Here is a 27,337-nt window from a genome sequence, read left to right as displayed (position 1 = left end):
ATACCCTCAGGGGAGTGAGAGATCAACACAATATCATCAGCATATAACAATAGTGGGATCCATGTACCTGCTAGCTGGGCTCCTCTGTCCCCCAATCTCTCAATGTAGTCAGAAGCCTCATCCACATACATACCAAACAGTGAAGGAGATAACGGGCCACCTTGCTTCACTCCTATAGTGGAGTAAACCAAAGTAGAGACCCCCTCTGGGGTGCGTACCTGTCCTGCAACTGATCTATATAAAGCCATAATCCCCCATATGAGCTCTGTGGGTACCCCCATCTCCTGTAATCGCCTCATCAATCTGGCTCTGGGCACTGTATCAAATGCTTTGCGGAAGTCCACAAAGCTACAATAAATCCGTCGCCCATGCGACCTGCCCTCCTCAATAATGGCCCGTAGAGTCAAGATGTGGTCCAGAGTAGAGAAACCTCTCCTGAACCTTGCCTGTCCCTCTGCTCGAATGCCAACTCTCTCTGCCCATTTACTCAACTGCTGCTCAAGAATGGATGCATAAGAGTCGCCTCTGGGTTCTGCAGCGGATGGAGAGAGAGCCAGTCGCTTATGGGTTCTGCAGCGCATGGAGAGAGAGAGAGAGAGAGAGAGAGAGAGAGAGAAAGAAAGAAAGAAAGAAAGATATATTAACGTCCTGTCGAGGCCAAAGCTGACCTATAGGACAGATCAGAATACATCTTTGGTTACAATCCACTTCGGGGTATCGGTTAAAGAAAAGTGCATGTGGGATCAAAAAGAAACTAACTTCAAAGCTCTCATGACTCATGAGAGTTACATGTTACAATGGTAAAATCACCATGTGCTTAATGTGATTAGATATGTATAAGTATCAAGTTCATGTCCTTCAAAAGTGCGGATAGTCGCCTTCAGCAGGCAGTCGTCACCCCCAGCAGATAGTCGCCATCAACAGGCCGTTCAGCAGAGATACGCTTGCCCTTTGTGTGATCGACATCCTTGCAGAGAAGACAACACACCGCCTTTCGTTATCAGTGGAGCTGCTTGCAACAAGAGGTATTACTGTAAATACAGCAGGTACACTAGGGTTTCTAGCAAGTACTGCAGGTTCAGTAGGGTTTCCAGCAGGTGCTGCAGTACAGTAGGGGTTCTTCGAGGTGCAATAGTTTTCGCAAGTACTGCAGGTACAGAAGAGTTTCCAGCGGCCGGTACTGTAGGTATAGTAGGGTTTCTAGCAGGTGACTTGCAGGTACAGTAGGGTTTCAGCAGGTGGTACAGAAGAGTTTCCAGCCAGTACTGCACGCACAGTAGGGTTTCAGCAGGTACTGCAGGTACGGAAGAGTTTCCAGCCAGCACTGCAGCAGGTGCTGAATTTGGGTTTGAGAGAACGAGTTTTCTTTGCTTTTGTACATGGATTTGGATGACCCGGCTGCTGCTGTTGGCGACATGGCTGCCAATAGCCTTAACATGGATCTTATTGAGGAGATGATCGAGAAGGATGTGGGTTATGCTTCAAATGCCTCAGAGCAACAAAAACGTCAAAGGCTTGATGTTGATGTAAGCTATACTCCGGTGAATGTTGGAGAGAATGCAGAGGAAAGTTCTCAGGCACCTTCTCCGAAGTTTGCACGTTTGCTGCAGATCACTGGTGAGCTTCTGCAAGAATATGTGAAGGCAAATAGCGTGCAAATGGCTGCAGTGGATAATAGTGGTGTGGCTGATGTATGCATGGAGACTCCTTTGTTGCTACAACAGCTAGCAGATTTTCATGATCGTGCTGCTATCTTTTTCTTTACTGGGCGTATTCCATTGCTGCCTCGTCTTAGAGCATGGCTGGGCCGCTTGGTGTCGCCTGAGGCACTTGAGGAGATTTACGATGGTCCGAGGGGCTTTTATGAAATACTTTTTCGCACTTCGGAAGCCCGTAGGGCAGTCTTGGAGCAGGTGCCACTTTTTTTGGATGGGCAGTTGGTTCATGTGGTTCCGTGGAAGCCTATGGCAGAGTACCAAGATATGTTGCGCCAGGCTTGCCCAGTTTGGGTTGAAGTGAAACAATTCCCACCAATGTTTTGGCGTGTTTTACCAAGTCTCATGCGAGGTATCGGTGATGTCTTGGTGGTGCCTCGAATGACACCTAGAAACCGAAATCATCTATGCATGTTGTGGAATACTGGGAGACCTAGGCCGACACATTTGCGTGTCAATATGGCTGGGCTGCAACCTTTAATGTATGAATTGAGGTGGGATACATTTGCTGGCCACTGTTTCAAATGTGGTGAGATGGGCCACTTTGTCTCCGAATGTCCTAAGAAAGAACAAGTTGCTGCTACAAAGGATATCCTTGATGGGCAGTTGCCCGTGGAAGATGAGCATGATGCTCCTTCACATGATGCCCAACACATGGATGTACATGTGGATGTTCAGAATGAGGTTGAGCAGCCATGGGTGGAAGTACGTGGTAAAAAGACACGATTTGTTGCCCCGCGGGGGGATTTCTCAGATGCTGTTTGGCGGGGGCCTTTGCGTACTCATCAGGGGCCCTTACATACATATGCTTGTCGCCCTTTGGGTTCAGGTGCCCAGCAAACAGACCAGGATTGAGAGGCCGGGAGGCCAACTTTCTCAGGGTATAGGGCCTCTTGGGGTGGATAGAGTAGAACGCTATCCTATTAGAAATCGCCTAACAAAAGAAGCACAACAACAATTGCCTCTTGTGTTTGGTTCGAAGGGTGAGGTCATCTCGCCATGGGATGGTCATTACCCTTTGACACGTGCTCGGGAACTCCAAGGGCAATCTGAGATCACAAATACCATGTCTAAAAATGCAATGCTTCAAAAGGTTCGTGATTTGGCAGATTGTCCTGGGCCTAGTACACGGCCTTGTTGATTCCTTTTTTGGGAAGGCTTATGAAAATTGTACAATGGAATGTAAAGGGTATTTCTTCGCGCCAAAAGCAGTTCAGGCTTTGGCGTACAACTTTTTGTCATGGTTGGGATGTTTTGTGTGCAGTTGAACATAAGCAGCATAAGTTGGCTGGCAAAGCCTATGTATATAAGGGATTTCATGTTTTCTACAACGGACATCCTGCTTCGCAGTCAGGTGTTATGTTTGCTGTTCGTTCGCAGTTTCAGCCTTCTCTTGTGATTCAAGATGTTCATGGAAGATTTCTAGTGATACAGATTGTTTGGGATGATACGCCTTTATGGTTGTTAGGGGTGTATGCTCCAAATAATGCTCGTGCACGCCGTTTGCTGTGGAATGACTTGTGTGCTCTTTCGATCTCTCATCCTGGCTTTGTGATGGGGGACTTTAATATGTGTGTCTCCAGGGAGCAAGCCACGTCGCCTCATTCTGTAATGGATGGCCCGGAGAGAAAGGCGTGGGAAGCTTTTGCAGCAAGGTCGCTAAAACAAGACATGTGGTCTTGGTTGCATTCAGATGAAAGGGGTTACACTTATGCCTCACAACAGTTTCGGGGCACTTATGCTAGATTGGATAGGATGTATATTTTACATCAAGATCTCTTTTTGCCAGAGGTTCTTACTATGATGGTTGATCAGCAACAGGTTTTGTCAGATCATTGGCCGCTTGTGTTTGAAATGGTCTATCATCCTGTGGATGCATATAAAGGCTTGTTGGGACGCTTGCCTTTGCGCTTAAATCACACTTTTTTGGAGCATGAAGTTTTTGATGTTTATATGCGTCAGTTGATACGACATTTCTCCACAAGAGTGTCCATGGCTGATTATCATGCTTGGCCAGTGTTCCTTACCAACACTCGGAAATTAGCACGGCATTATGGTCTTGCTAATGCCTCTATACAAAAACAGCATGTGGCCCTCCTTGAGTCGCTTTTAAAGGGCTTGCAGGCGTTCATGTTTACTGACTCTATGGATGCTGAAGTTACGGATGCCATAGAATGGCTGAAAAAGGAGCTATCTAGGGTGCAGGAAGCACAATATGTTCGCTTTAAACTACTTGCACGTCTTGATGCTTTGCGGGATGCTAACTGTCAATCTCATCGCTTCTATGATAAGTTGCATCAAAAACATATGCGTGAGAATATTGTTAGGCTGATGGATGCCAAAGGCAACCTTGTTACTCAACCTTCTGAGGTTATTCAGCATTGCATCAGGTTTTATGAAGATTTGCTTGCCCCTCGAGAGGATGTCTCACCGGCTCTCCTGGCTGCAAGGGAGTCATTGTTTGCTGAAGTACGATATTAAGTTGACCCTGATGTGGCGGTTCAGCTTGATGCTCCTGTTACTCAAGGGGAAGTGGAAGCTGTTCTCTCCAAACTTCCCATGGGAAAGAGCCCTGGTTGGGATGGTTTGACAAATGAGTTTTTCCGAAAATATGCTGATCAGCTTGCAGAGCCTTTGACGCTTATTTGTCAAAGGGTTTGGGATGAGGGATATATGCCTGCCGATTGGAAGTTGGGCATACTTCGTTTGTTGCCCAAAGTCCCTTCGCCTACTTCTTTGGCTCAATGGCGCCCGATCTCACTTATGGGTATTATGTATAAAATCTTTACAAAGATTTTTGCCAATCGCTTGCAGAAGGTGCTTCCTACTCTTGTTCATCCATATCAATATGGATTTGTGCATGGCAGGAATATTTTGCATAATATTCTTAATGTTCAAATTGGAGTGGATTATGCCAAGGCAAAGAAGCAAGAGATTGTGATGGTGCAGCTGGATCTTGAAAAAGCTTTTGATCATGTCAGCTGGTCTTTCCTTTCTCAGTTAATGACAGCCATGGGCTTTGGTCCCAAAATGGCTAATTTGGTGCATTTACTTGGCTCTGGCTCTATCACGCGGATTATGCTCAATGGAGGACTTTCGGATGGTATTTCTCTCACCCGTTCTCTCCGGCAGGGTTGTCCTCTTAGCCCTCTTTTCTTTGCCATTGCCACTCATCCTATGTTATCTCGCCTAGATGCTATGGCATCGCATGGTGAAGTGGTTGGTTTGCATCTCCCTCATGGCAAGCAATTGGTTGCTCAAGCCGTTGCGGATGATACTTTTATGTTTCTCAGGGCCGAAAAAGCCAATATAGATCGAGCAATGGAAGCTTGGAATAATTTTGCATTGGCTTCTGGGCTGAAAATAAATTCATCAAAATCAGCCCTCATTGTATGCACGGAATTTGATCTTGAGGCATTAGGGTGGCAAGGCCGTGTGGTGCATACAGGAGACATTGTTCGTCATCTTGGATATCCGGTGGGTGTGGATGTGGACCCCCAAGCGCTTCTTGCTTGGATTTCTGCTCGGATCTCAGATAAATTTGTGTATTGGAAAGCTCAAGGGTGGCCTATGCATGTGAGGGTTAAGGTAGCTCAGGTTATTATGCTTAGCATGATTTCCTATTTTTTACCTTTGCTACCTTGGACGCACAAATCTCTCATCCGTTTGGTTGCTCCCATTCGGTTTATGCTGTGGAAGAGGCAAGGAAATATTATGGGTGAAACATGGATAGCTTGGAATCACATTACGACGCCCAAAAGAATGGGTTGGGCTGCTTTACTGGATGTCGGCTTGCATATGGTGGCGCGTAGATGGGCGCTTTTTCAGGATATGTGTTTGCAAGAGCAGCCTTGGGTTTTCATGGCTCGTGACTTGATTGAGCTGGAGGGATTGTCACATGGGCGGACACGTGTGCAGGCTTCATGGTGGGACATTGTCAATGCGGCTCATCCTGTCCGTATTCGCTCATCACACATTTTATCGCATATTCTCCTTTCTTGGCATGAAGTTCTACTGTTGGCTCGGTGGGATCCTGGTCATGAAAGACTACTTTTGAACTCTTTGCAGTTCGAAAAACATTTGTGGAGTCGCGTGTCATTGTTTGGCCAGACAGAGATGCTTCACGCATACGACTCAACCGCATGGTCAGGCTAGGCTTGGTTAGAATCCGAGATGCTGTGATACCTGGTCGTGACAGGCCATATTCATTTCGTCGTATTCGGCAGCACTTTAGGGTTCCTCGGACATTTCAGCCACTATGGGCTGACATCATGCATGCAGTTGAGCCTTTTACTCCATTGCCTCGGCCATCTGCAGATCAGCCTTGGCTTGATTGGGCACTATGTAAATCTGGTGACTTGATATCACTCTCAGCTAACCAGGTCTATCATAAGCTTGTATCAGAGAAAGATTGGGTTTCAGCCAAGGCCAATAAGGTGTGGGGATTGCACAAGTCTAAATCATGGTGGCAGAAAACTCTTATGCGTGGTTGGCAGTCTAAACTCCCTTACCAAGGTAAGGTTTTCATTTGGAGGATGTTGGTGGGAGGGTTACCTACACGGGATCAGCTGAGCCGTCGTAAAATTACATTGGCCTCTTGCTTCTTCTGCACGACATGCACTGAAACAGTTATGCATCTGTTCATGAGTTGTCCAGTGGCCCGTCAGATTTGGTCTTTTGTCTCTCGCGTTTGGGAGGCAGTAGAGAGGTCTACTGTTTCGGCTCATCAGTGGATATTTGGGATTTGTCCTCAAGTCATTACTTCAGACAGCCACCTTGTGATATTCCATTTCCTTAGATGGACAGGACTTTGGCATATTTGGACTACACGGAATGGGTTCATTTTTGATTCCTTGTCTGGAATACATGGGCACATTCTACGTATCCGCGGTTTGCTGCTTTGGCAGTTTTCTTCTCTTCTCTCAGCTCAGCTACTGGATGCAGATGTTATTTCCTTATGGTCTACGGCGGCTCGGCTGGCTCATCTTTGATGCTTCTATCTGGGATGCTTATTTGGCTAGGAGGCTTTCTTATTAGTATACAGGTTTGCATGGTCATGATCCTTTAGAGGATCTTTTGTGGGGGTTTTGTTTGGGGCCATAGGTTCTGTGTGAGCCATGTGGCTGATGTACATTTTACATATAATATAAAACACCATTTCACGAAAGAGAGAGAGAGAGAGAGAGAGAGAGAGAGAGAGAGAGAGAGAGAGAGAGAGAGAGAGAGAGAGAGAAAGATTTTATTAACGTCTTCCAAAAGACCGAACTCGGCCTATGAGACAAATCGGAGTACCTGTATGGGGTATCCTCTGTCATCCCAACAAAATGAAAAAGTACTGAATAAAAAAGCTGAATCTGGGTGTGCAGGGAATGGAGCTCTAATACTAGGAGAATGCAAAGCTATATGCATGGAGTATACAATCATGATATGCAACCTAGCTAGCTCCATCCTGTACCATACTGGGGGTATAAAATGGTATACATCAGTGAAGGAGGTGTCCACAGCTCCCTGAAGAACATGCCTGGGTGTGCTCTGAAGCGAGCCAGTCGCTCCGCACCCTCTCTGTGAAACTGAGCTCAGATCTCTGTCATCTCTCTCTGGTATAGGCGTGGTGTCCGAAAGCCAGGTGTCCTCTGTCTCCTGCGGGCTCTAAGTGTCTCTGCTCTCTGGAGAGTAATCCCCTGCCGTGTAGGGGCTGGGAGGGGTATGGATCTCTGAAAAAATGTAGTAATCTGTGTCTGTCGCCCCCCCTCTGGAGCTGTCTGAGCCTGTAATAATGTCTCTCTGTGGCGCTGTATGTCTAGAATGTATCTCCCCAGTATGCGCTGGTCTGCTGTCTCAAAGATCTGGCGTAGGGAATGTGGCTCTCTGAATAAAATGGGATATCTGTCTCTGATGGCTGTATATGCTCTGCATCTGCATACATAATGCTCCTCACTCTCCACCTCCTCTCTGCACAATCTGCATACCCTCTCCTCTCGGGGGATCCGTGCTGCTCTGCCAGTCTCAATCTCCAATCGGTGTGATGAAACTCTGAGCTGACCAATAGCCACTCGGGAGCCGTGTGGTAAAAAGCCCTCCATGTATCTAGGTCTCTCTATAAATCCATCATCAGTGATACTCATGAAGTGATCTCTGTAGTATAGCATCTTCGGTGGAAGAGGCTGTGTAGGCGATATCCATGTCTCTCGTGTATAGAGTTGCCATAGATCCTGTCTCAATACTTTGTTCCTCTCACTATGAGAGAGACGGATATGTGGTGCATCCCTGTCATACTGGAATGGTGGTAGATGATCCATGTCTAGGCCATGCTGTGAGAACCAATGTGTGACCTGTGCATACCATGATCCTCTGTCTCCTGCCTCAGCCAATTGTCTAGATGCCTGAAAAGCTCTGTATGATAATCTGTCCTGTGGCATCTCTCTGAATCTGTCTAGCAGGCATATAGTCTGAAATATGGCCTCTACCATCATAGGAGGCGCATCAAACTCTGCTCGGATAATGTCATGAGGTACTGACGGTTTGCTGCGTATCATGCGTGCCATCATGAGGGCCTGTGGTCTCTCTATCTGTGTCCACCAATGAGTAGCAAGGCCTGGCGCCCATACTGCTGCTCCATACATCAATGCCGGTGTGACTAATGTGTCGAATAGCCACCCCTTCGTCCGGGGCTCCTGAAAATGCGCCTGGTGGCACTGTCTCTCTAGCATAGCCAATGCTGCATATCCCCGTGTCAATCTAGCTCTGGCTGCTGAACCCATGGTAAAGCGTGTGGCTGCTGCAGAGAAGGTAACCCCTAGGTACACGTATGATGTCACCACCTCCACCCGGCATCCTGCGAGAGTGAATGTCAGCTGACTCCTGCCCTGTCTCGATGTATGAAAGACCATAACCTTGGTTTTCCCAAGGTTCACAGTAAGACCCCTCTGTGTGCAGAAATCATGGAGTGCATGTAGATGCTGCTGTAGACCACCTGGGGACTCAGACACTAATACAATATCATCAGCATAGAGCATAATATGTACTGAGGTACCTGCTAAATCAACTCCATCTCCGCCTCCCCGTGTAATGAAGTCAGCCACCTCATCAATGTATAACCCAAATAGCGTGGGGGAAAGTGGGCATCCTTGCTTCACACCAACCCTGATGAGCGTAAACCTGCTCGCTCAGCATATAAGCTAAGCTCCTGCTCCAGCACTGCACCATAGACTTTTGGCTAGCACGTGGCCAACCATAACCGTCCTGTAGTTGCTCGGATCGAGCATATCCCCTGTTTTGTGAATCGGCACAATGGTGTGCATCGTCCACTCCGCAGGCAAACCCTCTGCTAGTGCCCTGTTAAACAGGTGTGCAAGAAAAGGAGCTAAAGAATCTACTGCATATATGAGATGCTCACCCTGCAGGCCCATATGGTCGGCGGCCCGTCCATGCTGTAGGCGGCGGATAGCTTCCTGTACCATCGAATGGGTAAAGAAGCTAGCTGTGGCAGGTCGAGGCTCCTGTGGGGCTGAGGTATAGGTGGCTGCTGTGGGGCATGGTATAGACCCTCTGCATATGTGTGCCATGTCTGTGGGTCTGCAATAGGTGTCGGGGTCCGGGGCTCTCTGAAGTGCCGCCATGAGACAGGGCTATCTCTACTCATGAAGAAATGAAAGATCTCTAGCTCCTGTATCTCTGCTAAGGCCCGCCTTTTGCGGCGAGTAAGTCTCCTCATCTCTCTCCTCGACTCCTGCTCTGTGATGGCTCCCAAGGCTCTCTGTATGCGGAGTCGTGAGTATAGGGCCCTGCACTCGTCATCATACCATCTGTTCTGGGGCATAGTCCCAGGTCTCGCAGGTTCTCCTGAATGTACACGATGTGGGAAGCTCTGTAATGCAGCCGTGTGTAGGAGTGATGCGAGCTGGGCTGTAATGGTATCCATAGATGCCAGGGGATCCATGAGTAGGAGCCCATCCTCTACTCTGCCAGTGTATATGTCTGCCATGTCATGTGTGAAGTAGATGGTAGTGTGTGGCGTCGGTATGTGGGGGGCTGGTGATACTGGTGATCCGGCTAGTGAAAATGCCAAGTATGTATGATCTGCCCCAATAGGACGAGGTGGAATGGAGAATGAGGTGACAAGCTGTGATGCCTCCAAAGACCCCATAATGTAGTCTACCACCGTGCCTCCGGTCCGTGTATGACCCCCATGTGGGAAGCATGTCAGCCCTCCTGATCCCGGCCACTGTAGCATCCCGTTATAAATAACGAGACGATGCCTGGCTCCCAACTCTAGTAAGTGGTCCCCATAATGCCCTCTGTCTGGTCCAGTGTCCTCTGATGCCCGACTAGCCCCTATCTCCTCTGGATCCACAGGGTGGAGGATCTCCATGTCATCATAGTCATACACCTCACACTGTCTGCTCTGTGTGTGGGCATTGAAGTCGCCCGTAAGAAATACTTCCCCTAATGTAGAATAATGCATAATCTCCTCTGACAGACAAGTGTATGGCGAGGCTCCTATCTCCTCCTCCTGTGGCATGTCCTCTGTAATGACGTAGGAGGATCCTGATGGAGAAAAGTAACATAGAGCTATGTATATAACCCTGTCCTGTGAGAGCTGTAAGCTGATCCACATGTATCTGGCCTCTGGATCCTGTGCTACCACTCTCAGTCTCCCCTGTAGCTCCCGTCTGAATAGGACTGCTACTCCCCCCGACCCTCTCGAGGTACCCTGGCGTGTGGTCCTCCTGTATGCTGACTCCCACTGGAATCCCTCTACTCGAGGTAGCCCTCTCTCTGGGCTCTTACAGTTCCATACTGATATGTGTATCTCTGTCAGTGGCCTGGTCTGTGTCCCATAGGCCCCAAACCGCTAATCCATGGGCCGGCCATCAATGATGACCCGACCATCTCGATAGAAGGCCTTCTTGCCTTCTCTCCTCGCGTGTAAGACTCGTGGCATGCAAGTTCTCCTATGCTCAAGCTGCATCCTCGTGAGATCATCATCCAAGAAAATAGGAGCTCCCTCTAAACCCCGTAGTATGACCCTCTTCCTCATGAAGGTGACCCTCTCCGTCTCTCCTGCAAACTGTAGGATGAGGGCTCGCTTGCGTGTTGAGAGAGAGAGAGAGAGAGAGAGAGAGAGAGAGAGAGAGAGAGAGAGAGAGCAGGGGGGAAAAGGGGGGTGGGCGCAGGCGGAAATGTGAGCGAATAGGCGGGCAGGGGCGAAAAGGGGGTGGGGTGCAGGGGAGAGCAAAAATACCAAGACCATAAAATGGGGAATAAATATGGGTAAAATATATGTGAGGGGTGAGCAGTCCCTCAGACTAACATGGTCAGCTCTAGAGGCTAAAATAGGACACCAAATAGGAAGCCAGCAAGCAGGGGATGATATCTAACACCCCCTCTCAGCACCGGATGCTGAGCAAACTCCAAGAAGCCAGAGGCATTGTCCTCTATCAAAGATGAAAGACTGCAGAAACAGGTACCAAGAAAGCTCCACAAGAAATCTCCTCAGCAACTCAGCTACAAGCGCAACATAACAAGCTACCAGGTACACTGCTCCTCTGGAAGAAAACAACCATATAGGCTGCGACGTGCTGCTCCAAATAATGGTTCCAAACCCAAGTGTAAGAACACTCCCCGAAGTCGAATGTCGTGTATCCAACCTGGAGAAGGTATGAAAAACCTCAAAACCAGCCAAGATCAGATCGTGTATATAATCACTCCTTGGAGAAGCAAGTTGCTCCTCATTGGAACCCTCAAAAGAAAGAGTCAATTTGCTCCAAATCTCTACCAAGAGTAGCCAACTGCTGTATAAAAGCAGCCTCTGAAAAGGTCGGCATTGCAAGATGTAAAGACTCTGTAGAAAAGATGGGGTCCATCTGCTCAAACTCCTTAACATGAGTTGCCCAAAGTTGTACATAAGTACACACAACTGAGGTGGGCATCGCAAGATGAAAGGACTCCACATCTCCCTCTGAAAAAAAATATCGTCGGACTGATATAAGCCCAACCTGATTCTGATCCAAATCCCAAAAAACTCTGGAGGTACCACTGTGCCCCAGGCACGGTTAGCAACCACAAATCCAAAGCTTTCCATTGGGTCCAAAAAACCATCCTCCAAAACAACAAGCCTGCAAAACTAGCAGGGAGAGAGGGAAGCATGAATATAAACTACAACGGTAATAAAGTCCTCAAAAGCATCACTGAGAGCAGAAGACTGTTCCATAAGTAGAATTAGATCCCAAGAATCAGCAACGAATAAAGAATCCATGTGAAAGGATCACACCGCAAAGGTCAAAACACCCTCCTTGTTCTGCAACACTGCAAAGAACATGACTCGGACAAAATAAACTCTGCTCAGGATCTCTGAAAAGATCACTGCTCTCCTCCAAATAACTGTAAACTCTTGTCAAAGAAGAAAGTCTCCACAGATACAAAACACCTCCCGAAACTGATCCTCAAGTGAAGTAGCTGGAGAAAGGCCCCCTCTGAGTGTAGAAAACTCAGGTGGGAAGCAAAATGCAGCCAAAACACTGCTATCCAGCAAAAAAGAGCACTCCACCGCCAACAGAAGGTAAGGAACATATAGAAACTGGGAAACCGTGTAGGCCAGGAACAAAACACAGGTATATATGCTCCAAAATCAGCAAAAAGCTGTCTGAAATCTGAAATTCAGAATCCTCCTCAAGTACCAAACTGCCTCCAAAGCCACAATCCAATCAAGAAACCCCCTGTGCAAGTGATCTGTGTCCACTTGGGAAGAAAACGCAGCCAAACAAGGGCTACAAACCTGAAAATTCAGGTCAACGAGTGTCCACACCTCCTATGAGGAAAAACGCTGAAGAGAAGGTACCTTCGGGTCCAACAGATGAAGCCCAAGTGAAGGTAGAGCTACCAGCAAGATCGGTTCAGAAAAAACGCAACAACCATGGCTGCAAATCTGAAAACGCCGAGGTATAAGGGGCTGAATATGGAAACGTTGAAACCTCAGATCAAGAACTGCTGCAGAGAACAATCAGGGGGTGGGAGGGATGGCACAAGATAACCAAAAAGGATAGGGAGCCCAGAGAGCTCCAAGATCAGGGCTGGGAAAGCAAGCCCAAACAGGCCAAAAACGCAGCTTGTTTGGGACAGCTCTGTTGAAAGAATAAGACATAGTAATGTAATTATGATAGTATAACTACCTTTTATCCTTAAATCCAATTTATGGATTCATCTCATAATATTACCATATTTTTGAAGCGTATAAGTATAAAAACCATTTTCTTAAACCTCTAGCTTCACAAGACTAGAGTTTGATTTGTGAATTAAAATGGATTTTTATGCTTAAAATGATGCATAAAAGAAAATTTTTTAATTATAAAAGTGTTACTTTCATCAAAATGGGTTTTTATGCATAGATAGATGCATAAAAGAATATTTTTATTGTAAAAGTGTTACTTTCATTAAAATGGATTTTTATCCACTGCTGTCCAGACCTAGAAAAAACGCATGAGAACCCCTGGAAGGTGCCGCCAAGATGGGGAGGTATGCTGTCCAGAAAAAACACCCCTGTCAGGCTGCCTAGAAGCTGCAAATTGATGCCCTGAAGAGAGAAAACTGCAGTCCACTGAAGTGGTGATGAATCAGCCCTTGAAAATCTGAAACGCAAGCTTCAACTGGTGAAAAAACGTAGATCTGTCCATGGGCAGAAAAACCCAGATATGAAGAGGTAGAGGAGGGAGCATCCAACGCTGAAAATCACCGGCGCTCTGATACCATGATAGAATGTGCAGCGGAAGAAGGGAAAGTGGTAACACAGGGGAGAGAGAGAGAGAGAGAGAGAGAGAGAGAGAGAGAGAGAGAGAGAGAGAGATTTTATTGACGCCTTCCAAAAGCCCGAACTCGGCCTATGAGACAAATGAGTGTACCTGTCAGGCTTAGTTCCGTACGTCGTACGGACAGATTCGTACATACGAATCGTACCGTACGGCACCGTACGTATCCGTACGATTAGGTACGAAAATCGCCTGGATCTGCCCGTTGGAAGTGGCCGTTTCTGTCCGTTGGAGGTAGCCGTTTTCTGCCCGTTTTCTGCCCGTTTTTCTAGCCGTTTTCTGCCCGTTTTTTTTGGTTGTTTGCCTTCATCTCTCTTGAGTCCTTCTATAAAAGCCTCAAGGCCCAAGCCTCTCCTCCATCTACTCCAAGCAAGCCTCAAGCACCAAGCCCTACTCCAAGCCTCTCCTCCACCCTCCTCCACCCTCCTCCAAGCTCCTTCCATCCCACTTGAGCCTCTACTCCAAGTTCTCTTCCTCCAAGCTCTTCCCATACTTCATCTTCTCTACACTCTCTCCTCTACTCCACGCTTCAGCCCTTCTCTTATCCATCATGCCTCGGGAGAAGCATGAGGCTTTTGATTTGCATTGCCTCAATGTGGAGAAGGACACCAAGAAGTCCAACTCCCATCATTGGACATGCCGATATTGCGGCAAGTCATACACTAGTGGAACAACAAGGCTTCTCCAACACCTTTCGAAGATTGGGGGACAAGTTGCCCCATGCAAGGAGATTCCGCAAAGCATTGCCGATGACATTTCGTGGAAGATGAGCCGCGGCTCAAATTCAAGTAGAGGAGCATCATCAACACACGCACCGGCACCACCACCGGCACCACCATCGGCACATGATGAAGCGGCCACCGGCTCTTTCATTGGTGTATCCTCCACTGCCACTTCCACGGATGCACGGTCCGCCTCCGCACCGGGCAAAAGGCAAAGGGTGGTGGAGCGTGAAGGGGTGCAACCCTCTCTCCACCAAGTCACGGGTAGTGTGAGAGGTTCGGTTGCATTCCTTAAGGAGCGGCAACGCCTTGCGGAGATAGAGATTGCTCGCACCATTATTGAATGCAATCTTGCCTTCAATGTACTCCAAAAGGAGCAATGGAAGAAGATGGTGACGGCGATTGCAAATGTGGGCCCATGTGAGGGGTGGACGGGGGTCTCTTACACGGCTATGCGCACAAGGAAGATTGATGAAGAGAAGGAGAGAATTGATCGAGCCCTTGACCCGATTCGAGCCGCATGGACGAAGTATGGATGTTCTATTCTCACAGATGGATGGAGTGATCAAAGGAAGCGTGGCATTATCAACATCCTTGTGTCTTGCCCGCTTGGCACATACTTCTTGCGTGCGGTTGACACCGGGAGAAGGGGGAGAAAGACAACCGGGAGTTTCATCTACCGCCATATTAGGCAAGCGATCATAGAGGTAATCATTATTTTACTTAAGTGTGGCTGATTTTGTCATTTGTGCAAAGCCCTCAACTCATATGATTTATCTACCATGTAGGTTGGGGCTCAAAATGTGGTGCAAGTCATCACCGACAATGCATCAAATTGTCGACGCATGGGCCGCTTGCTTGAGGAGGAATTCCCCACCATTGTGTGGACTCCATGTGCGAGTCATTGCATTGACTTACTCATGGAGGATGTGGCGAAGCTCGGCTGGGTGAAGAGGATTGTGCAACAAGCTACATCTATTGTCAACTTCTTCATGCTAAAGGTGAAGGTGCTTGCTATGTTTCGTGAGCATAGCAAGCTTGACTTGAAGAAGCCATCAGCCACCCGCTTTGCCTACATGTGGCTGGTTTTGGAGCGTCTATACGATGTGAGGCCCGCCCTTCGCCAGACAGTTGTTTCCACCATGTGGAACGATTGGGATGAGCACGTCACTGAAGAGGCCAAAGCCATGCAACGCTTTTGCCTAGAGGAGAGATTTTGGGCTAGAGTCCGAGCAATTGTCATTGCTATGACTCCATTCTATAGGCTCTTGCGGATGACAGATTGCGAGGGGTCCACCATGGGCCTTCTTGTCCACTTCTTTAGAAAACACACGAGGATACGCAATCGACTGAGCACACGACAGTTGGAGCGGTTGGTCTACTGCCGCACTAACTTGCGCATGATGCAGGGCATTCTTAGTATGGGTAGTCCCAAGCAAGTAAGTGACAAGTCTAGACTCTAACTTGTCATGACTCATAACTTTTAAGTTTTGTGTACACTGTACAGACTCTAACTTTTGTGCCTTAATGTGTAGGTCAATGTTGACACTTTCACCTTGACGAGTGAAAACTTTGCAAGTGTCAATCAACAACCTGATGAGGAGGAGGAGGCAATCTTCATGGAGCTCTATAGTGAGCTTGTGGCAACAGATAGTCGCAGCACCAGGAGTCAGCATGGACGGGGCCGAGCAGTTGGAGTTCATAGGCCTCCGCCTTCGACATCGGCAAAGGGTGGCCGCCTCACATATGTGAGGTGGGGATCCTCGAGCTCCAATCCCCGCCTTCATGATGATATTCCATTGCCCCCTCATGATGATACCCCACTGCCTAGAGAGCCCTTGTTTGATGATGATGGCAACCTACTTAGCGAGAATGATCCCCAGAGTGTCTCGTCCACCTTCGAAGAGTCCTCTTCAGAGAACTCTCTTGATGGACACTCTAGTAGTGATCATGTTGATGATCATGCAGATGTTGGTGATGATGTAGACTTTTGATATGTTATAGCTCTCTAGGCATTGGGCATCTATCTCCTTCTAGCCCATCGATGATGTATTGTAGTATGTAGTATCATGTATGTACGCATGTTGGCGGTCGCCCATGCCATGAGTTTTTGGCCTATCCTTTTGTAGCAATTTTGTACTCTAATGGCATGATGACATTATGTTCATGGTTCTACTATTTTGTAACTTCTTGTCTACAATTTTTAAGTTTAGGAAGTATTTTAAAAAAAAAAACGTACTAATATCGTACCGTACCTCAAAAAATTTTAAGGTACCGATTAGTACCGTATTTTATCGTACCGTACCGTATCGTACCTTTCGTACTAACTAACCATGGTACCTGTGTGGGGTATCCTTTGTCATCCCAACAAAATGAAAAAGTGTAACTGAGAGAGAGAGAAATGAAATGATATATTAACGTCTTCAGAAGGCCAAAATGACCTATGAAACCAAAAAGGTTACAACAATTGGTGGATCTGATACAATGTCTGTGTAAGAAAAGCTAACAACTAACTGAAACTGAAATAACTATGAGGAAAAGTACAGTACTAGGAGCTCCTAATGGATAACATCTGGGAGGAAAACTCCAGCAACAAAGGTAAGGATCATACACATCACCCAAAGATGTCTCTCATCGGTCGATGGCGGATATCCTCAATGTCCTCCATGGTGAGTACTCTGACTGGACGTCTCCCATGCCGTGCTAGTATGGTCCTGATCCTGTGTTGTAGTCTCCGCCGGTGTCGAGATGGGCCTCTCATCTTGGGGCGCCTGGACCGCCCCAGCTCTATAGTCCGATCAATCAGTGTACCTCTAGTGCGGCTATACTCTGGGGCTAGCTGCAATGCCTTCTGGCCGGACTGCTCAATCTCTGGTCGAAAGAAGTCTGTAATCTGCCTGTGTAGGTGTCTCTCCCTCTCTGATTCCCTCCCTCTCAAGAGACTCTCTCTATGTCTACGAAGCTCAAGCAAGTATAATCCGAGGCATCTCTGATCCTGGTATCTCATGACTCTAGAAAGTGGTCCGAAACCCTCTCTAAACAGGCAGTGAAAACGGCCTCGTATCTCATAATATACTGGACAGTGACATATGTAATGTAACTCTGTCTCTGGCTCCATCTGGCACAGCTGACAAATCCTGGCCTCAGCTGGTACTCCTCTGAATCTGCCAGTCTCAATCTCTAGCTGGTGTGAGGATGTGCGCATCTGACCAATAGCACACCGTACCCCATGAGAAAGATGAGTATCCATGTAGCTGGGTCTAATCACAAACCCATCCTGCGTGAGCTGGAGAAGATGATCTCTATAGAAAGCCATCTTCGTACCAAGCTCCTGTGTCGGCTGTATCCATGTCCTCCTAGTGTCCAGCTGAATCAAGTCGTGCCTGATAAGTCTGGTAATCTTTTCCCGTGTGAGAGAGAGGGAGGGTGCATCCAGGGAGTAGTGAAATGGAGGTAGCCTTTCCATACTAAAGCCATGCAACTGGAACCAAGCTGTCATCTGTGCATACCAACATGATCCGTCTCCCTGAGAGAGAGAGAGAGAGAGAGAGAGAGAGAGAGAGAGAGAGAGAGAGAGAGGAAACACAGGTGAGAACCTGCTCTCAATATCATCACCAAAAGGAATACATGTCTTGAGAAAGAGGGGAGAACCTCGTGAGGGACTGTAGCTAGACAAGCTAGGCAAGTAATGCAAGCAGTGAAACCCACAACCTCCTTGCGATTTCTGTGATGACCATCAACATGGTCTCTATTGTTGCTGATAGAGCTCCCATTTGAGCTCCATATGCAACTCCTTGATTGCCTCCTCTTTATTGGCATCTGTGCATTGTAGATGCCTTCAACTTGCCTCTATCATCAACCTTTTTCATGAGGTTACATAGCCATCTATGTGGCTATCACAACTCACCAATGAGCTCCAAACATGCATGCTGCTTTTGTGCATGCTACCTTTACCTTGATAAACCTCCATCTTGAGGTACAAATATAGCCATTAAAAATAGCTATCATGAGCTCTCAAATGAACTTCATATGTAGCATGGTCTTCCATATGCATGCCAACGTCTTCAAGGGTGCCTCTTCTTTTGAGGTTTCATTACCATGAAACCAAGGTGCAAAACATGTGGAAACTGCCAAGGTTTCCATCCCCTTCTTTGCTCTCCTTCATTGAGCAAACTACGAGCCATGCCATTTTCTTGACAAGCTCCAACATGGACTGCAACTCAGCCCATAACCATCTGTCCACCACTTGAACAAGTATGTGCACCTTCAATCTCTTTGCCAAAAGCAAAGAACCGTGGGATTCATGATCCCATCACATGGCAACCCTTTCATAGAGCATTCTTCCATGCTCAATAACCAAAAACATTGAGGCAAAACTTCACAAATTACCTCCACAAACTTTTTGGTTGCTTCCTTGTTGACACCGAAGACTCCATAGCCTTCATACTTGCTGAAATCTCCATTTTCAGCTTCTTTGATGATGAGCAGGCTCTCCATGTTGCAAAACTCCTCTGAAACTAGAATGGCAGCTCCAAATCTCTCTCAAATCCTCACAAATCCTCATTGGACTAAGCTTGGTATCTGGGATGATCCCCTCCATGCTACATCTCCTCAATCTCCATCTAGGCATGAATAGATGATGCAATCTCTGGCCTCTTGGCCTGTCGCCCGGGAGAGCAATGACCTGCAAAGGTACGCCTAACCTGAAAAAAACTCCCAACCATCTCGAATGATAATCTCCATTAAAGGTTCAGAGAGCCACTCATGTGGTATAGGTGCATGAATCTGATCAATACGTATGCGAGAGCCCCCAAGATGCTAAATGGATGCAGCTCTGCGATCCACCTGAAGACTCTTAAAGGTCTTCCAAGCAAGAACTGTATATGCACCTCTCTCCCATCATGACCGCTGCATGGAACGAGATGCACCAAGTGGCCGAACCGGCCTCATCCCTAATGAACTTGTTCCACATAATAGGTTGTCGGTCAGCTTCTCATCCAAAGACCTAGGAAGCCTCTGTCGCAAGAATGGTCTCATGCTTCTCCATGCTTTGACAATGGCTACAATAAGAGTGGAAGATGGTGCCCTGATATATGCCTCTGTGAACAAAAACTGTGTGCTGGGCAGCCAATCTCTCCCAACACGGGGTGTACATTTGGAAATTTGAGATAGGAAAAAATTCTTCCAAGGCTCAATGCCTGGTAGGAAACCTCGAACCATAAGTTTGCAAAGCAACGCCCTGTATTGAACATCCGGATCAATAATATTCAGCCCCCCGTCTTGTTTGGGCTGAATAACTATGAGCCAAGCTACCTTCGCACATGTGTCTGTGGTGCCATCCAAACCCGAGCAAAGAAAATTGCGGATCAACCTCCGCAACTGAAGAGTGCACGCATGAGAGAAGCACCAACAAGAGGCAACAAACCAAGCCGAGGCAAGATTAGCCACCAATGATCCGGAGGCTAAATCCAATCTTCTGGACCTCCAATGAAGAAGCTTCTTCCGAATACTCGTAAGTACCCAAAAAAACTTCGGGAGAAATATCAATCCCAATCTGGCATCCCAAATATCTAGCAGTGCATCCTGTAGTGATCCAAGTAAAACCAAGCTCTACACCCCAAGCAACTCTCGGTGAGTCGCTAATCCAAAAACCAACATATTTGTGCCAACTAATGAGGGCCCCTGCTGCCAAACAAAACTCTTCCAATGCCGCATGGAAGGAACATAAACATGTGTGTGAGGCCTCCAAGAACATGGCTGTGTCATCAACTAACTCAGAGTCAATTGGCTCCTCCTGACTACGAAGAGGCAACTTCAATCCAGAAATACCAGGAATGGAACAGAGGAAGATGCTCATGGCCTCTGCGACTATGATATATTATAATAATGGGGCTAAAGGGCATCCTTGCTGTACTGAGCGAGAGATTTGAAACCGCTCACCTCTATCACCGCAAAGCATCTAATCCCACTGATTTGATTCACTCTACCTCTTTTGCTTGATTCTCTCCACCTCTCCCAGAATATCTCCCAGGAGTACACTACTGTGGGCATCACAATACATGCATGAAACTCCCCTGATCCATCTCTGAGAGAAACCCATATGGCTAAGAGTACCCTCAAGGAAGTCCCAATCTACTCTATCATAAGCCTTCTCAAAATCCAAAAGCAGAATGGCTAAAGACTTATTACTCGCTTTGGCCCAGTCCACGGTCTCCCAAGATGAGAAAATGTTATCAAAGATGCTCCTTCCGTGTAAGAATCCATTCTGAGTATCATGAATGACATCCTACAATATTGGCTGCAATCTAATGCTCACTGCCTTAGCTAGAATCTTATATGCAGTCCCAAGTAAGGTGATAGGTCTCCATTGTCCAATCAAGGTCTTATCCCCACTCTTAGAGATAAGGAAGATAAGCCCCTCAATGCAAGAAGAAGGCATAGAATGTGTGTCCCACATCTCCTGGAGAGTCAATGTGATCTTTGCCCCAATCTCGTCCCAAAAAGTAATTAAAAAAACAAGGGAGAGACCATCCTGCCCTGGACACTTACCTTGAGGTAAGGCATGAAGAGCATGACTGAACTCTTGCATAGAAAAAGGGGCATCCAGAACGGCACACATCTCCTCAGTAATCAAATGTGGCAATGCATTCCAAAGCTTCCTCTGTGTCCCGTGTCTTAAGTCAGAATGAGGCTCAACGCTAAGAAGTTGGCGATGGAAATCAGTGGCAATCTATGTAACCATAAGAGGATCTGAATGAAGCGTGCCATGTAAATCGTGCAGCTGCCTGACACTATCTGTGGCATGAGATAGGCCATGAGTAGCAAAGAAGTGTTTGCTGCCACCCATTTGGGTCCAAAAGCATTCTTGAGCATGGTAGCGGTACTCCGCACACTAGTCAAGAGAGTGATGAAGCTCTGCCCTAACAACACATAAAGAGTCTGCAACCCAGTGAGCATGAGGATGTTCTCTTTGTAAGGCAGCCAATATACGTCTAATAGCCCTTTCTAAATCCAATGCCTTTTGCCTCTTAGAAAGGGCACACATGTGATAAAAGTTGCTAATATCACAGAGAGTAGAGGCCAGGCTATGTAAGACTTGTGAGAATCATGAGATCTCCAAATATCAAGTATCTGATGTGATGGCTCTACATCTGAGAACAAATAATCAGGGATGCATACACAAGGTGCTGATCCATGGTGACTTGGATCTCTGATGCATAAAACCATCAGGCAATGATCGTATTTTGAAGTGCCTGCAGCAATAAAAGTATGCCCCTCTATCAAGCACCCAATCATCCACATAAAATCGGTCTTACTGTGCATAAATACATCCTGCATCCCTTCTCCTGTTAGACCATGAATAAAGAAGAGTGGATGTTTTCCTCGGAATGTCATCCTTATGCCAACAATCTTTGCCATGAAAGGAGAGTATAAACCTCTCCGAAGGCACTCTCTCAAGAGGATGCATCAAGCCCTCATGTCCACCTCTTTTATCCATTGGCATCTCAACCATGTTAAAATCTCCACCAATAATCCAATGGTCAGCATATCAACGTAGTGAGAGATTTCCAAAAGACAATCCTCTCACGTCTATGGTTAGGAGCATAGAGGATAAGAATACCAATGCGAGTAACACGTTGCATAAGAAAGATCCACTGCGTAGAATGACACCATGTCCAATGATGCAAGGGAAAACCACAGCTGAAATAGAAATACAAACAACACCTTTGTTACCAACAATGGCTCGCAACCAAAAGGTGTGTCGTGAGAGAAGCTTGCTTGATCTCCCACATTGACTAGCATCAAGTTTATGCTCTTGCAAGAGCAATACATCCATAGGTCCACATGTAATTGCAATGTGCAGCTGAGTTTTGACAATTTGTTTCTGCCAAAGCGGAGAGAAACCCCCAAGACCTTGAATGTTCCATGTGACAATCCTCGTAAGGACTCGGAGTAGGAACGACCAGATCTCGTGGTTGACGAAGAACCCCCTTTAGAGACGGAGGTACATCTCGCATAGGTAAAGGAGGGAAAATCTGACGACGAAAACCTTACCTCTCGTTCCCACTCCGGGGAAAAGCTAGGATGGTCCTCAAAAGTGGAGAGGTACCGTGACAATGTGATTGCGCAACATCCTCCTGCGAGGGATCTTAATCCTGTGCTTGCATAGCCTCATCCTCCAAAGAAGGATCCACTTGTGAGGCGAGAGCTGCATAAGGGTTGGGGTGCTCCTCTAGGAGTGGTGGGGGTAAAGGGGCAGATTGAAGGCCAATGGAGTGTTAGGGTTAGGGTTTGGAGATGCTGCAAATAGGCGTGGAGAGCAACAGAGAGAGAACACGACTGCTGTATATACAGATGATAAAAATGTGAAGTACAATAGCCACATAATAAGTGACCTAAAGAGATGTGTTCACATGTCCGGCCATAAAATGTGCCGGGTGGACCAAAACACCTATAAACTACTTATAAGTGAAACTAAGCTAAACTGGGGGAAAAAACCTCCACTAACTGAAGTAAAAAGTGTCCCAGTAATCTACTGATGATCACTAGCACTCCTCTGGGTGCATACACAGCATAAAACCCAACAAACCCCCCTGGAGTGATATGTGATCACTGTACATCATCCACCAAAAGGAAACAAATTCAAAGCAGTGCGGAATGCTTCGAATTTCGGACGTGGTAATGCCTTGGTGAAGATGTCTGCCACATTCTGATCTGTAGGACAGTAGATCAGACTGATATCTCCTGCCTGGAGTCTCTCCCGAACAAAATGATAGTGAATCTCAATGTGTTTCGTGCGAGCATAAAACAAAGGATTCCTGGCCACAGCAATGGCACTCTGACTATCAGTATAGATAGGTGTAGGCTCCTCCACTGAAATATCCATATCAGTCATGAGACGACGCAGCCAAACACACTCAACAGTAGTGGTGTAGGGTGCTCTGTACTCTGCCTCACAAGACGAAGTGGCCACTGTGGTCTGTTTCTTGCTTAACCAAGAAATGCATGAAGAGCCAAGAAAGAAACAATTTCCACTAGTGGAATGTCTGGTATCAAAATCACCAGCCCAATCTGAATCACTGTAAGCATATAACTGCATGTCACCCCCCTCAGGATAAAGCAATCCAAGAGACAAGGTACCCTGCAAATGACGGAATACACGCTTCACAGCTTGCCAATGTGACAACCGCGGGCTGTGCATGAATCTGCTCAACTGAGAAACTGCATACTGAATATCTGGCCTTGTATTACACAAGTAAATAAGGCACCCAACAGCCTGAGCATATGTAGTGGCATCAAAGGAAATACTGTCATCTTGTAGTGACAGTTTCATACGAGGCTCCATAGGAGTACTAATAGGCTTGCAATCCTGAAATTTAAACTTCTCCAGAAGTTTAGCAACATACCGAGATTGCAACAACCCAATGCCTCTGTTATCCTGCACAAACTGTATGCCCAAATAGTAGTGTACAAGCCCGAAGTCAGACATGTCAAATGTCTGTTGCAGTATCTCTTTAAAAGCTGCAATTTTGTCATCATTTGATCCCATGAGCAAGAGATCATCTACATAAAGACTGATGACCAGCAGATCTGTCTCTTCTTTCTTTACATACAAGGTGGCTTCTGATGGACTGTTCACAAATCCTTGAATGAGTAGGAAAGCATCTATCTTTGCATACCAAGCTCGTGGAGCTTGTTTCAAACCATACAAGGCCTTTTTCAGCCTGCATACTTTCCACAAAACCCATGGGCTGATATACATAAACTTCCTCCTCGAGGTCCCCATGTAGGAAAGTAGTCTTTATGTCCAACTGGTGAACAACCCAACCACGATGTGCAGCCAATGCAGTGACACACCTAAGTGTTGACATACGGGATGTAGGAGCAAATGTCTCCTCATAATCAATGCCCTTCTTCTGTGCATAGCCCTTTGCAACTAGACGGGCTTTGTACCTGTCAATGGATCCATCTGCATGTCTTTTCAACTTATAGACCCACTTAGTACCAATTGCATTCTTGCCTTTGGGCAGATCAACCAAATCCCATGTTTGATTCTTTTTAATAGAATCAAGCTCATCCTACATGGCTTTGTTCCAATGCACATTGTCTCGTGCATCCACAAATGAATCAGGCTCATCATCATCCTGTAAACTGGCTGCCATAACCAGATTTAAATCCATGATGTGTGCATGCTCATTGGTCCGTGTCTCCCTACGAGTACGACCAGCAAGAGGACCCTCTAAATGGCTGTCCTGTAATGTCCTCAAATACCATCTAGATATGTGTCTGACCTGTGGTGCCTGCTGCCCCATATTTGGTTCAGCTTCTGGCTCAATTTGCTGCTGAATTTCTGCACCACCTTCATGATTTGCTGGCTGTCCTGTACCCTCATGAGTTGGATCACCAACTATGGAATGAAACTCCATAGGTAGTAGACCTTCAAACAGATCATTTTCAGCCTAATTTGCATCATAACCAGCCATGGATATTTCTGATTTTTCATCAAAAATCACATCCCGACTAGTGAATATCTTCCTGGATAGTGGGTCATATAACCGGTAGCCCTTGCTCTCACGGCTATACCCAACAAAAATGCATTTTGTGGCTTTACTCCTCAACTCTTTGGGTATGTGTGCATATGCAAGACACCCAAAGATACGAAAATGTGATACTGAAGGCTTGCGGCCATGCCAAGCCTCAAAAGGAGTAATGGAAACCAATGCCTTTGTGGGACATCGATTCAAAATATGACAAGCACACATGACAGCTTCCACCCAAAAGATATGTGGTAGCCTCTTTGCCTTTAGCATACATCTGGCCATCTCCATGAGTGACCGATTCTGAGTAGTATACTGATGTTTTATACCTCTACTCCCAAGAAAGGAATTCAACATGTGTGACATATATTCCCCCCCTCGGTCAGAACGGAGAGTCTTAACCTTGCATCCTGACTCTGTCTCTGCAAGTGCTACAAAGGCCAAAGATGCATCATATACCTGTGATTTCTGTGTCAAAGGATAGACCTAGCATATACGAGAGAAGTCATCAATAAATGTTGCAAAAGAGAAGCAACCACCTAATGACTTCGTCTGCATGGGACCACAAAGATCACTGTGTATAAGCTGCAACTTTGCAGTTGCTCTTAGAGCCTGATCAGGTGGGAAGGAAAACCTATGCATTTTTCCCAAAATACATCCTTCACAAATGTGATCTGGAGGCTTCTCCATGAGAGGTAGGTCTGTAAACATGTTATGTCGCTGCATAAGCATAAGACTACCAAAATTTACATGCCCCATGCGAGCATGCCATAACTCCGCATCAACCATAGCTGGAGTAAGAGTGAATGCATTATAAGCAGACTGATCCACTGGCTGAAATGCATCCAACTGATAAAGTCCATGACATAATGTACCAGTAAGCATCAAGGTCAAAGCATTAGCTTTGTCTCTGACCATGCATTTATCATCATCAAAGTGGACTTGCATACCACAATGTGCTAAAGAAGAAATGGACAACAAATTCTTCTTTATCCGTAGTACATATAAGGCATCTGTAAGGCGGAGAATGGAGCCATCAATGGTCGGAGCTGAATCTCCCCAATGCCACGAACTGGATATGAAGCATTGTTATGCTTTGAGGCACCACTATCAAAATACGAAGTACATGCATGCTCTGTCATACTGAGTGCCTGTGAAGACCAAGAGGCATCATAGCTGCATGTATAGAAACAGTAATCCCTGTCCTCAACAAAAGAAGCAGTCTCTGGAGGAGCTTTAGAAGCATCATTAACAGACGTCCCAGCTTCCTTTGCCTTCTCTTTGGCAATCATCTTTCTACATTCAGTGATGTAGTGACCTGGCTTCTCACAGTAATGACATTTGCCCTTCTTCTTGGGCTGTCCATCACCTTTCTTGGTATCCTGAGAAGAACCACCATCACCTGAATTCTGATTTGAACTCTTTGGCTGAGTTTTTCCTTTCCCCTTTTGACCTGTAGTAAATGCTTGTTCAGCACTTGTGTTCATATTCATATTCTTCCTCATTTGCTCTTCTTGTAGCAAGAGAGCAACAAGTTCCTGATACTTAAAGGGTTCAACAGCATTCCTCATGCTGAGGTTCAAAGAGGTATGAAAAGCCAAGTAAGATCGTGGCAAAGAGTGCAAGATGGTGGACACAAGCTGTGTCTCAGGAATAGTCTCATCCACATTGATGAGTTGCTCTCTCAAATCCTGCAGCTTGTTTAAGTGGCTAGACATATCATCTCCTTTATTCATTTTCTGATTTTCCAGCTCTCTTTTCAAAAATGAGATCTGAGCCTGATTACGAGCAGCATACATCTGCTCCAAAGTCACCCATGCATTCAGTGAAGAGCCAGCTGAACGAATATGAGGTATAATAGACCTCTGTACTGACAATGCAATGAGTGACAAAGCTTGTGCATCCCTTGCATCCCATGTCTTTTGAGCATTTGTTCTTTGAACAGGCAATGGCTGCCCTAGAGCCTGTACCTGTTGACCTCGTCCACGAGCACCCCCTTGGGGAGGAGTCTCTGGAGCCAATGGACCTGGACGTGGTTCATCACCACTAACAAAGTCCCAAAGACCTTTTGCCACAAGCACATTTTTCAGCATAAAACTCCACAAGGAGTAGTTCGTGCCGTCCAATTTGTCTTCCTTAGACAAATACGTGAATACATCACTCTGCTGTTGATTTGCCATTATGCCTATGCACAATGTTGTACCTGTGTATGAAAAAACCCAATAGCAAGAACCCTGAAAACAACTGTACTCCACTGAATACAGTTCACCCAAATATGCCTGCACTCTCAATCCTCTGAATGTGCAGCTCAATGCACCAATGACTGAGTAGAGCAGCAAAGACGGCGTACACAATGCCAAAATGCCCCAAGAATGCCCAAATTTACTGCACCCAAAACTGTACAAGAAGCCTGTAGACTTCTTTGCAAGAAAGTCTGCCTGTAGTGCTTGTAGATTTTCACAGAGAAAATAATAATACCCAGTATTCAAAACTTGTAATGCTTACCACAGTGTGATGTTAACAGGTACAAGTTGATTGCAATGTGAATGATTTGACTG

At 46.4% G+C, this 27,337-nt stretch overlaps 2 protein-coding genes across 15 annotated transcripts in view; both read left to right on the top strand.

Annotated features, from left to right (window-relative positions):
- Nucleotides 1-27,337, top strand: part of LIG6 (DNA LIGASE 6) — a 235,071-nt gene that overhangs the window by 85,241 nt on the left and 122,493 nt on the right. The gene's annotated exons all lie outside the window — the stretch shown is intronic.
- LOC147639154 (uncharacterized) lies at nt 13,711-15,557 on the top strand. The gene has a single exon (XM_086782865.1). It carries the CDS (start codon nt 14,070-14,072, stop codon nt 14,976-14,978), a length of 909 nt encoding a protein of 302 aa, XP_086638991.1. The 5' UTR covers nt 13,711-14,069; the 3' UTR covers nt 14,979-15,557.

The sequence above is a fragment of the Cibotium barometz genome, chromosome 4 (assembly GCF_041138505.1).
Source record: "Cibotium barometz isolate CiBa-2024 chromosome 4, ASM4113850v1, whole genome shotgun sequence".
NCBI lineage: Eukaryota > Viridiplantae > Streptophyta > Polypodiopsida > Cyatheales > Cibotiaceae > Cibotium > Cibotium barometz.
This window is presented reverse-complemented; position numbering and strand designations above follow the sequence as displayed.

What these genes read in the sequence shown, in the direction of transcription:
- LOC147639154 (XM_086782865.1), top strand. Translation starts at nt 14,070, where the DNA reads ATGCCTCGGGAGAAGCATGAGGCTTTTGATTTGCATTGCCTCAATGTG.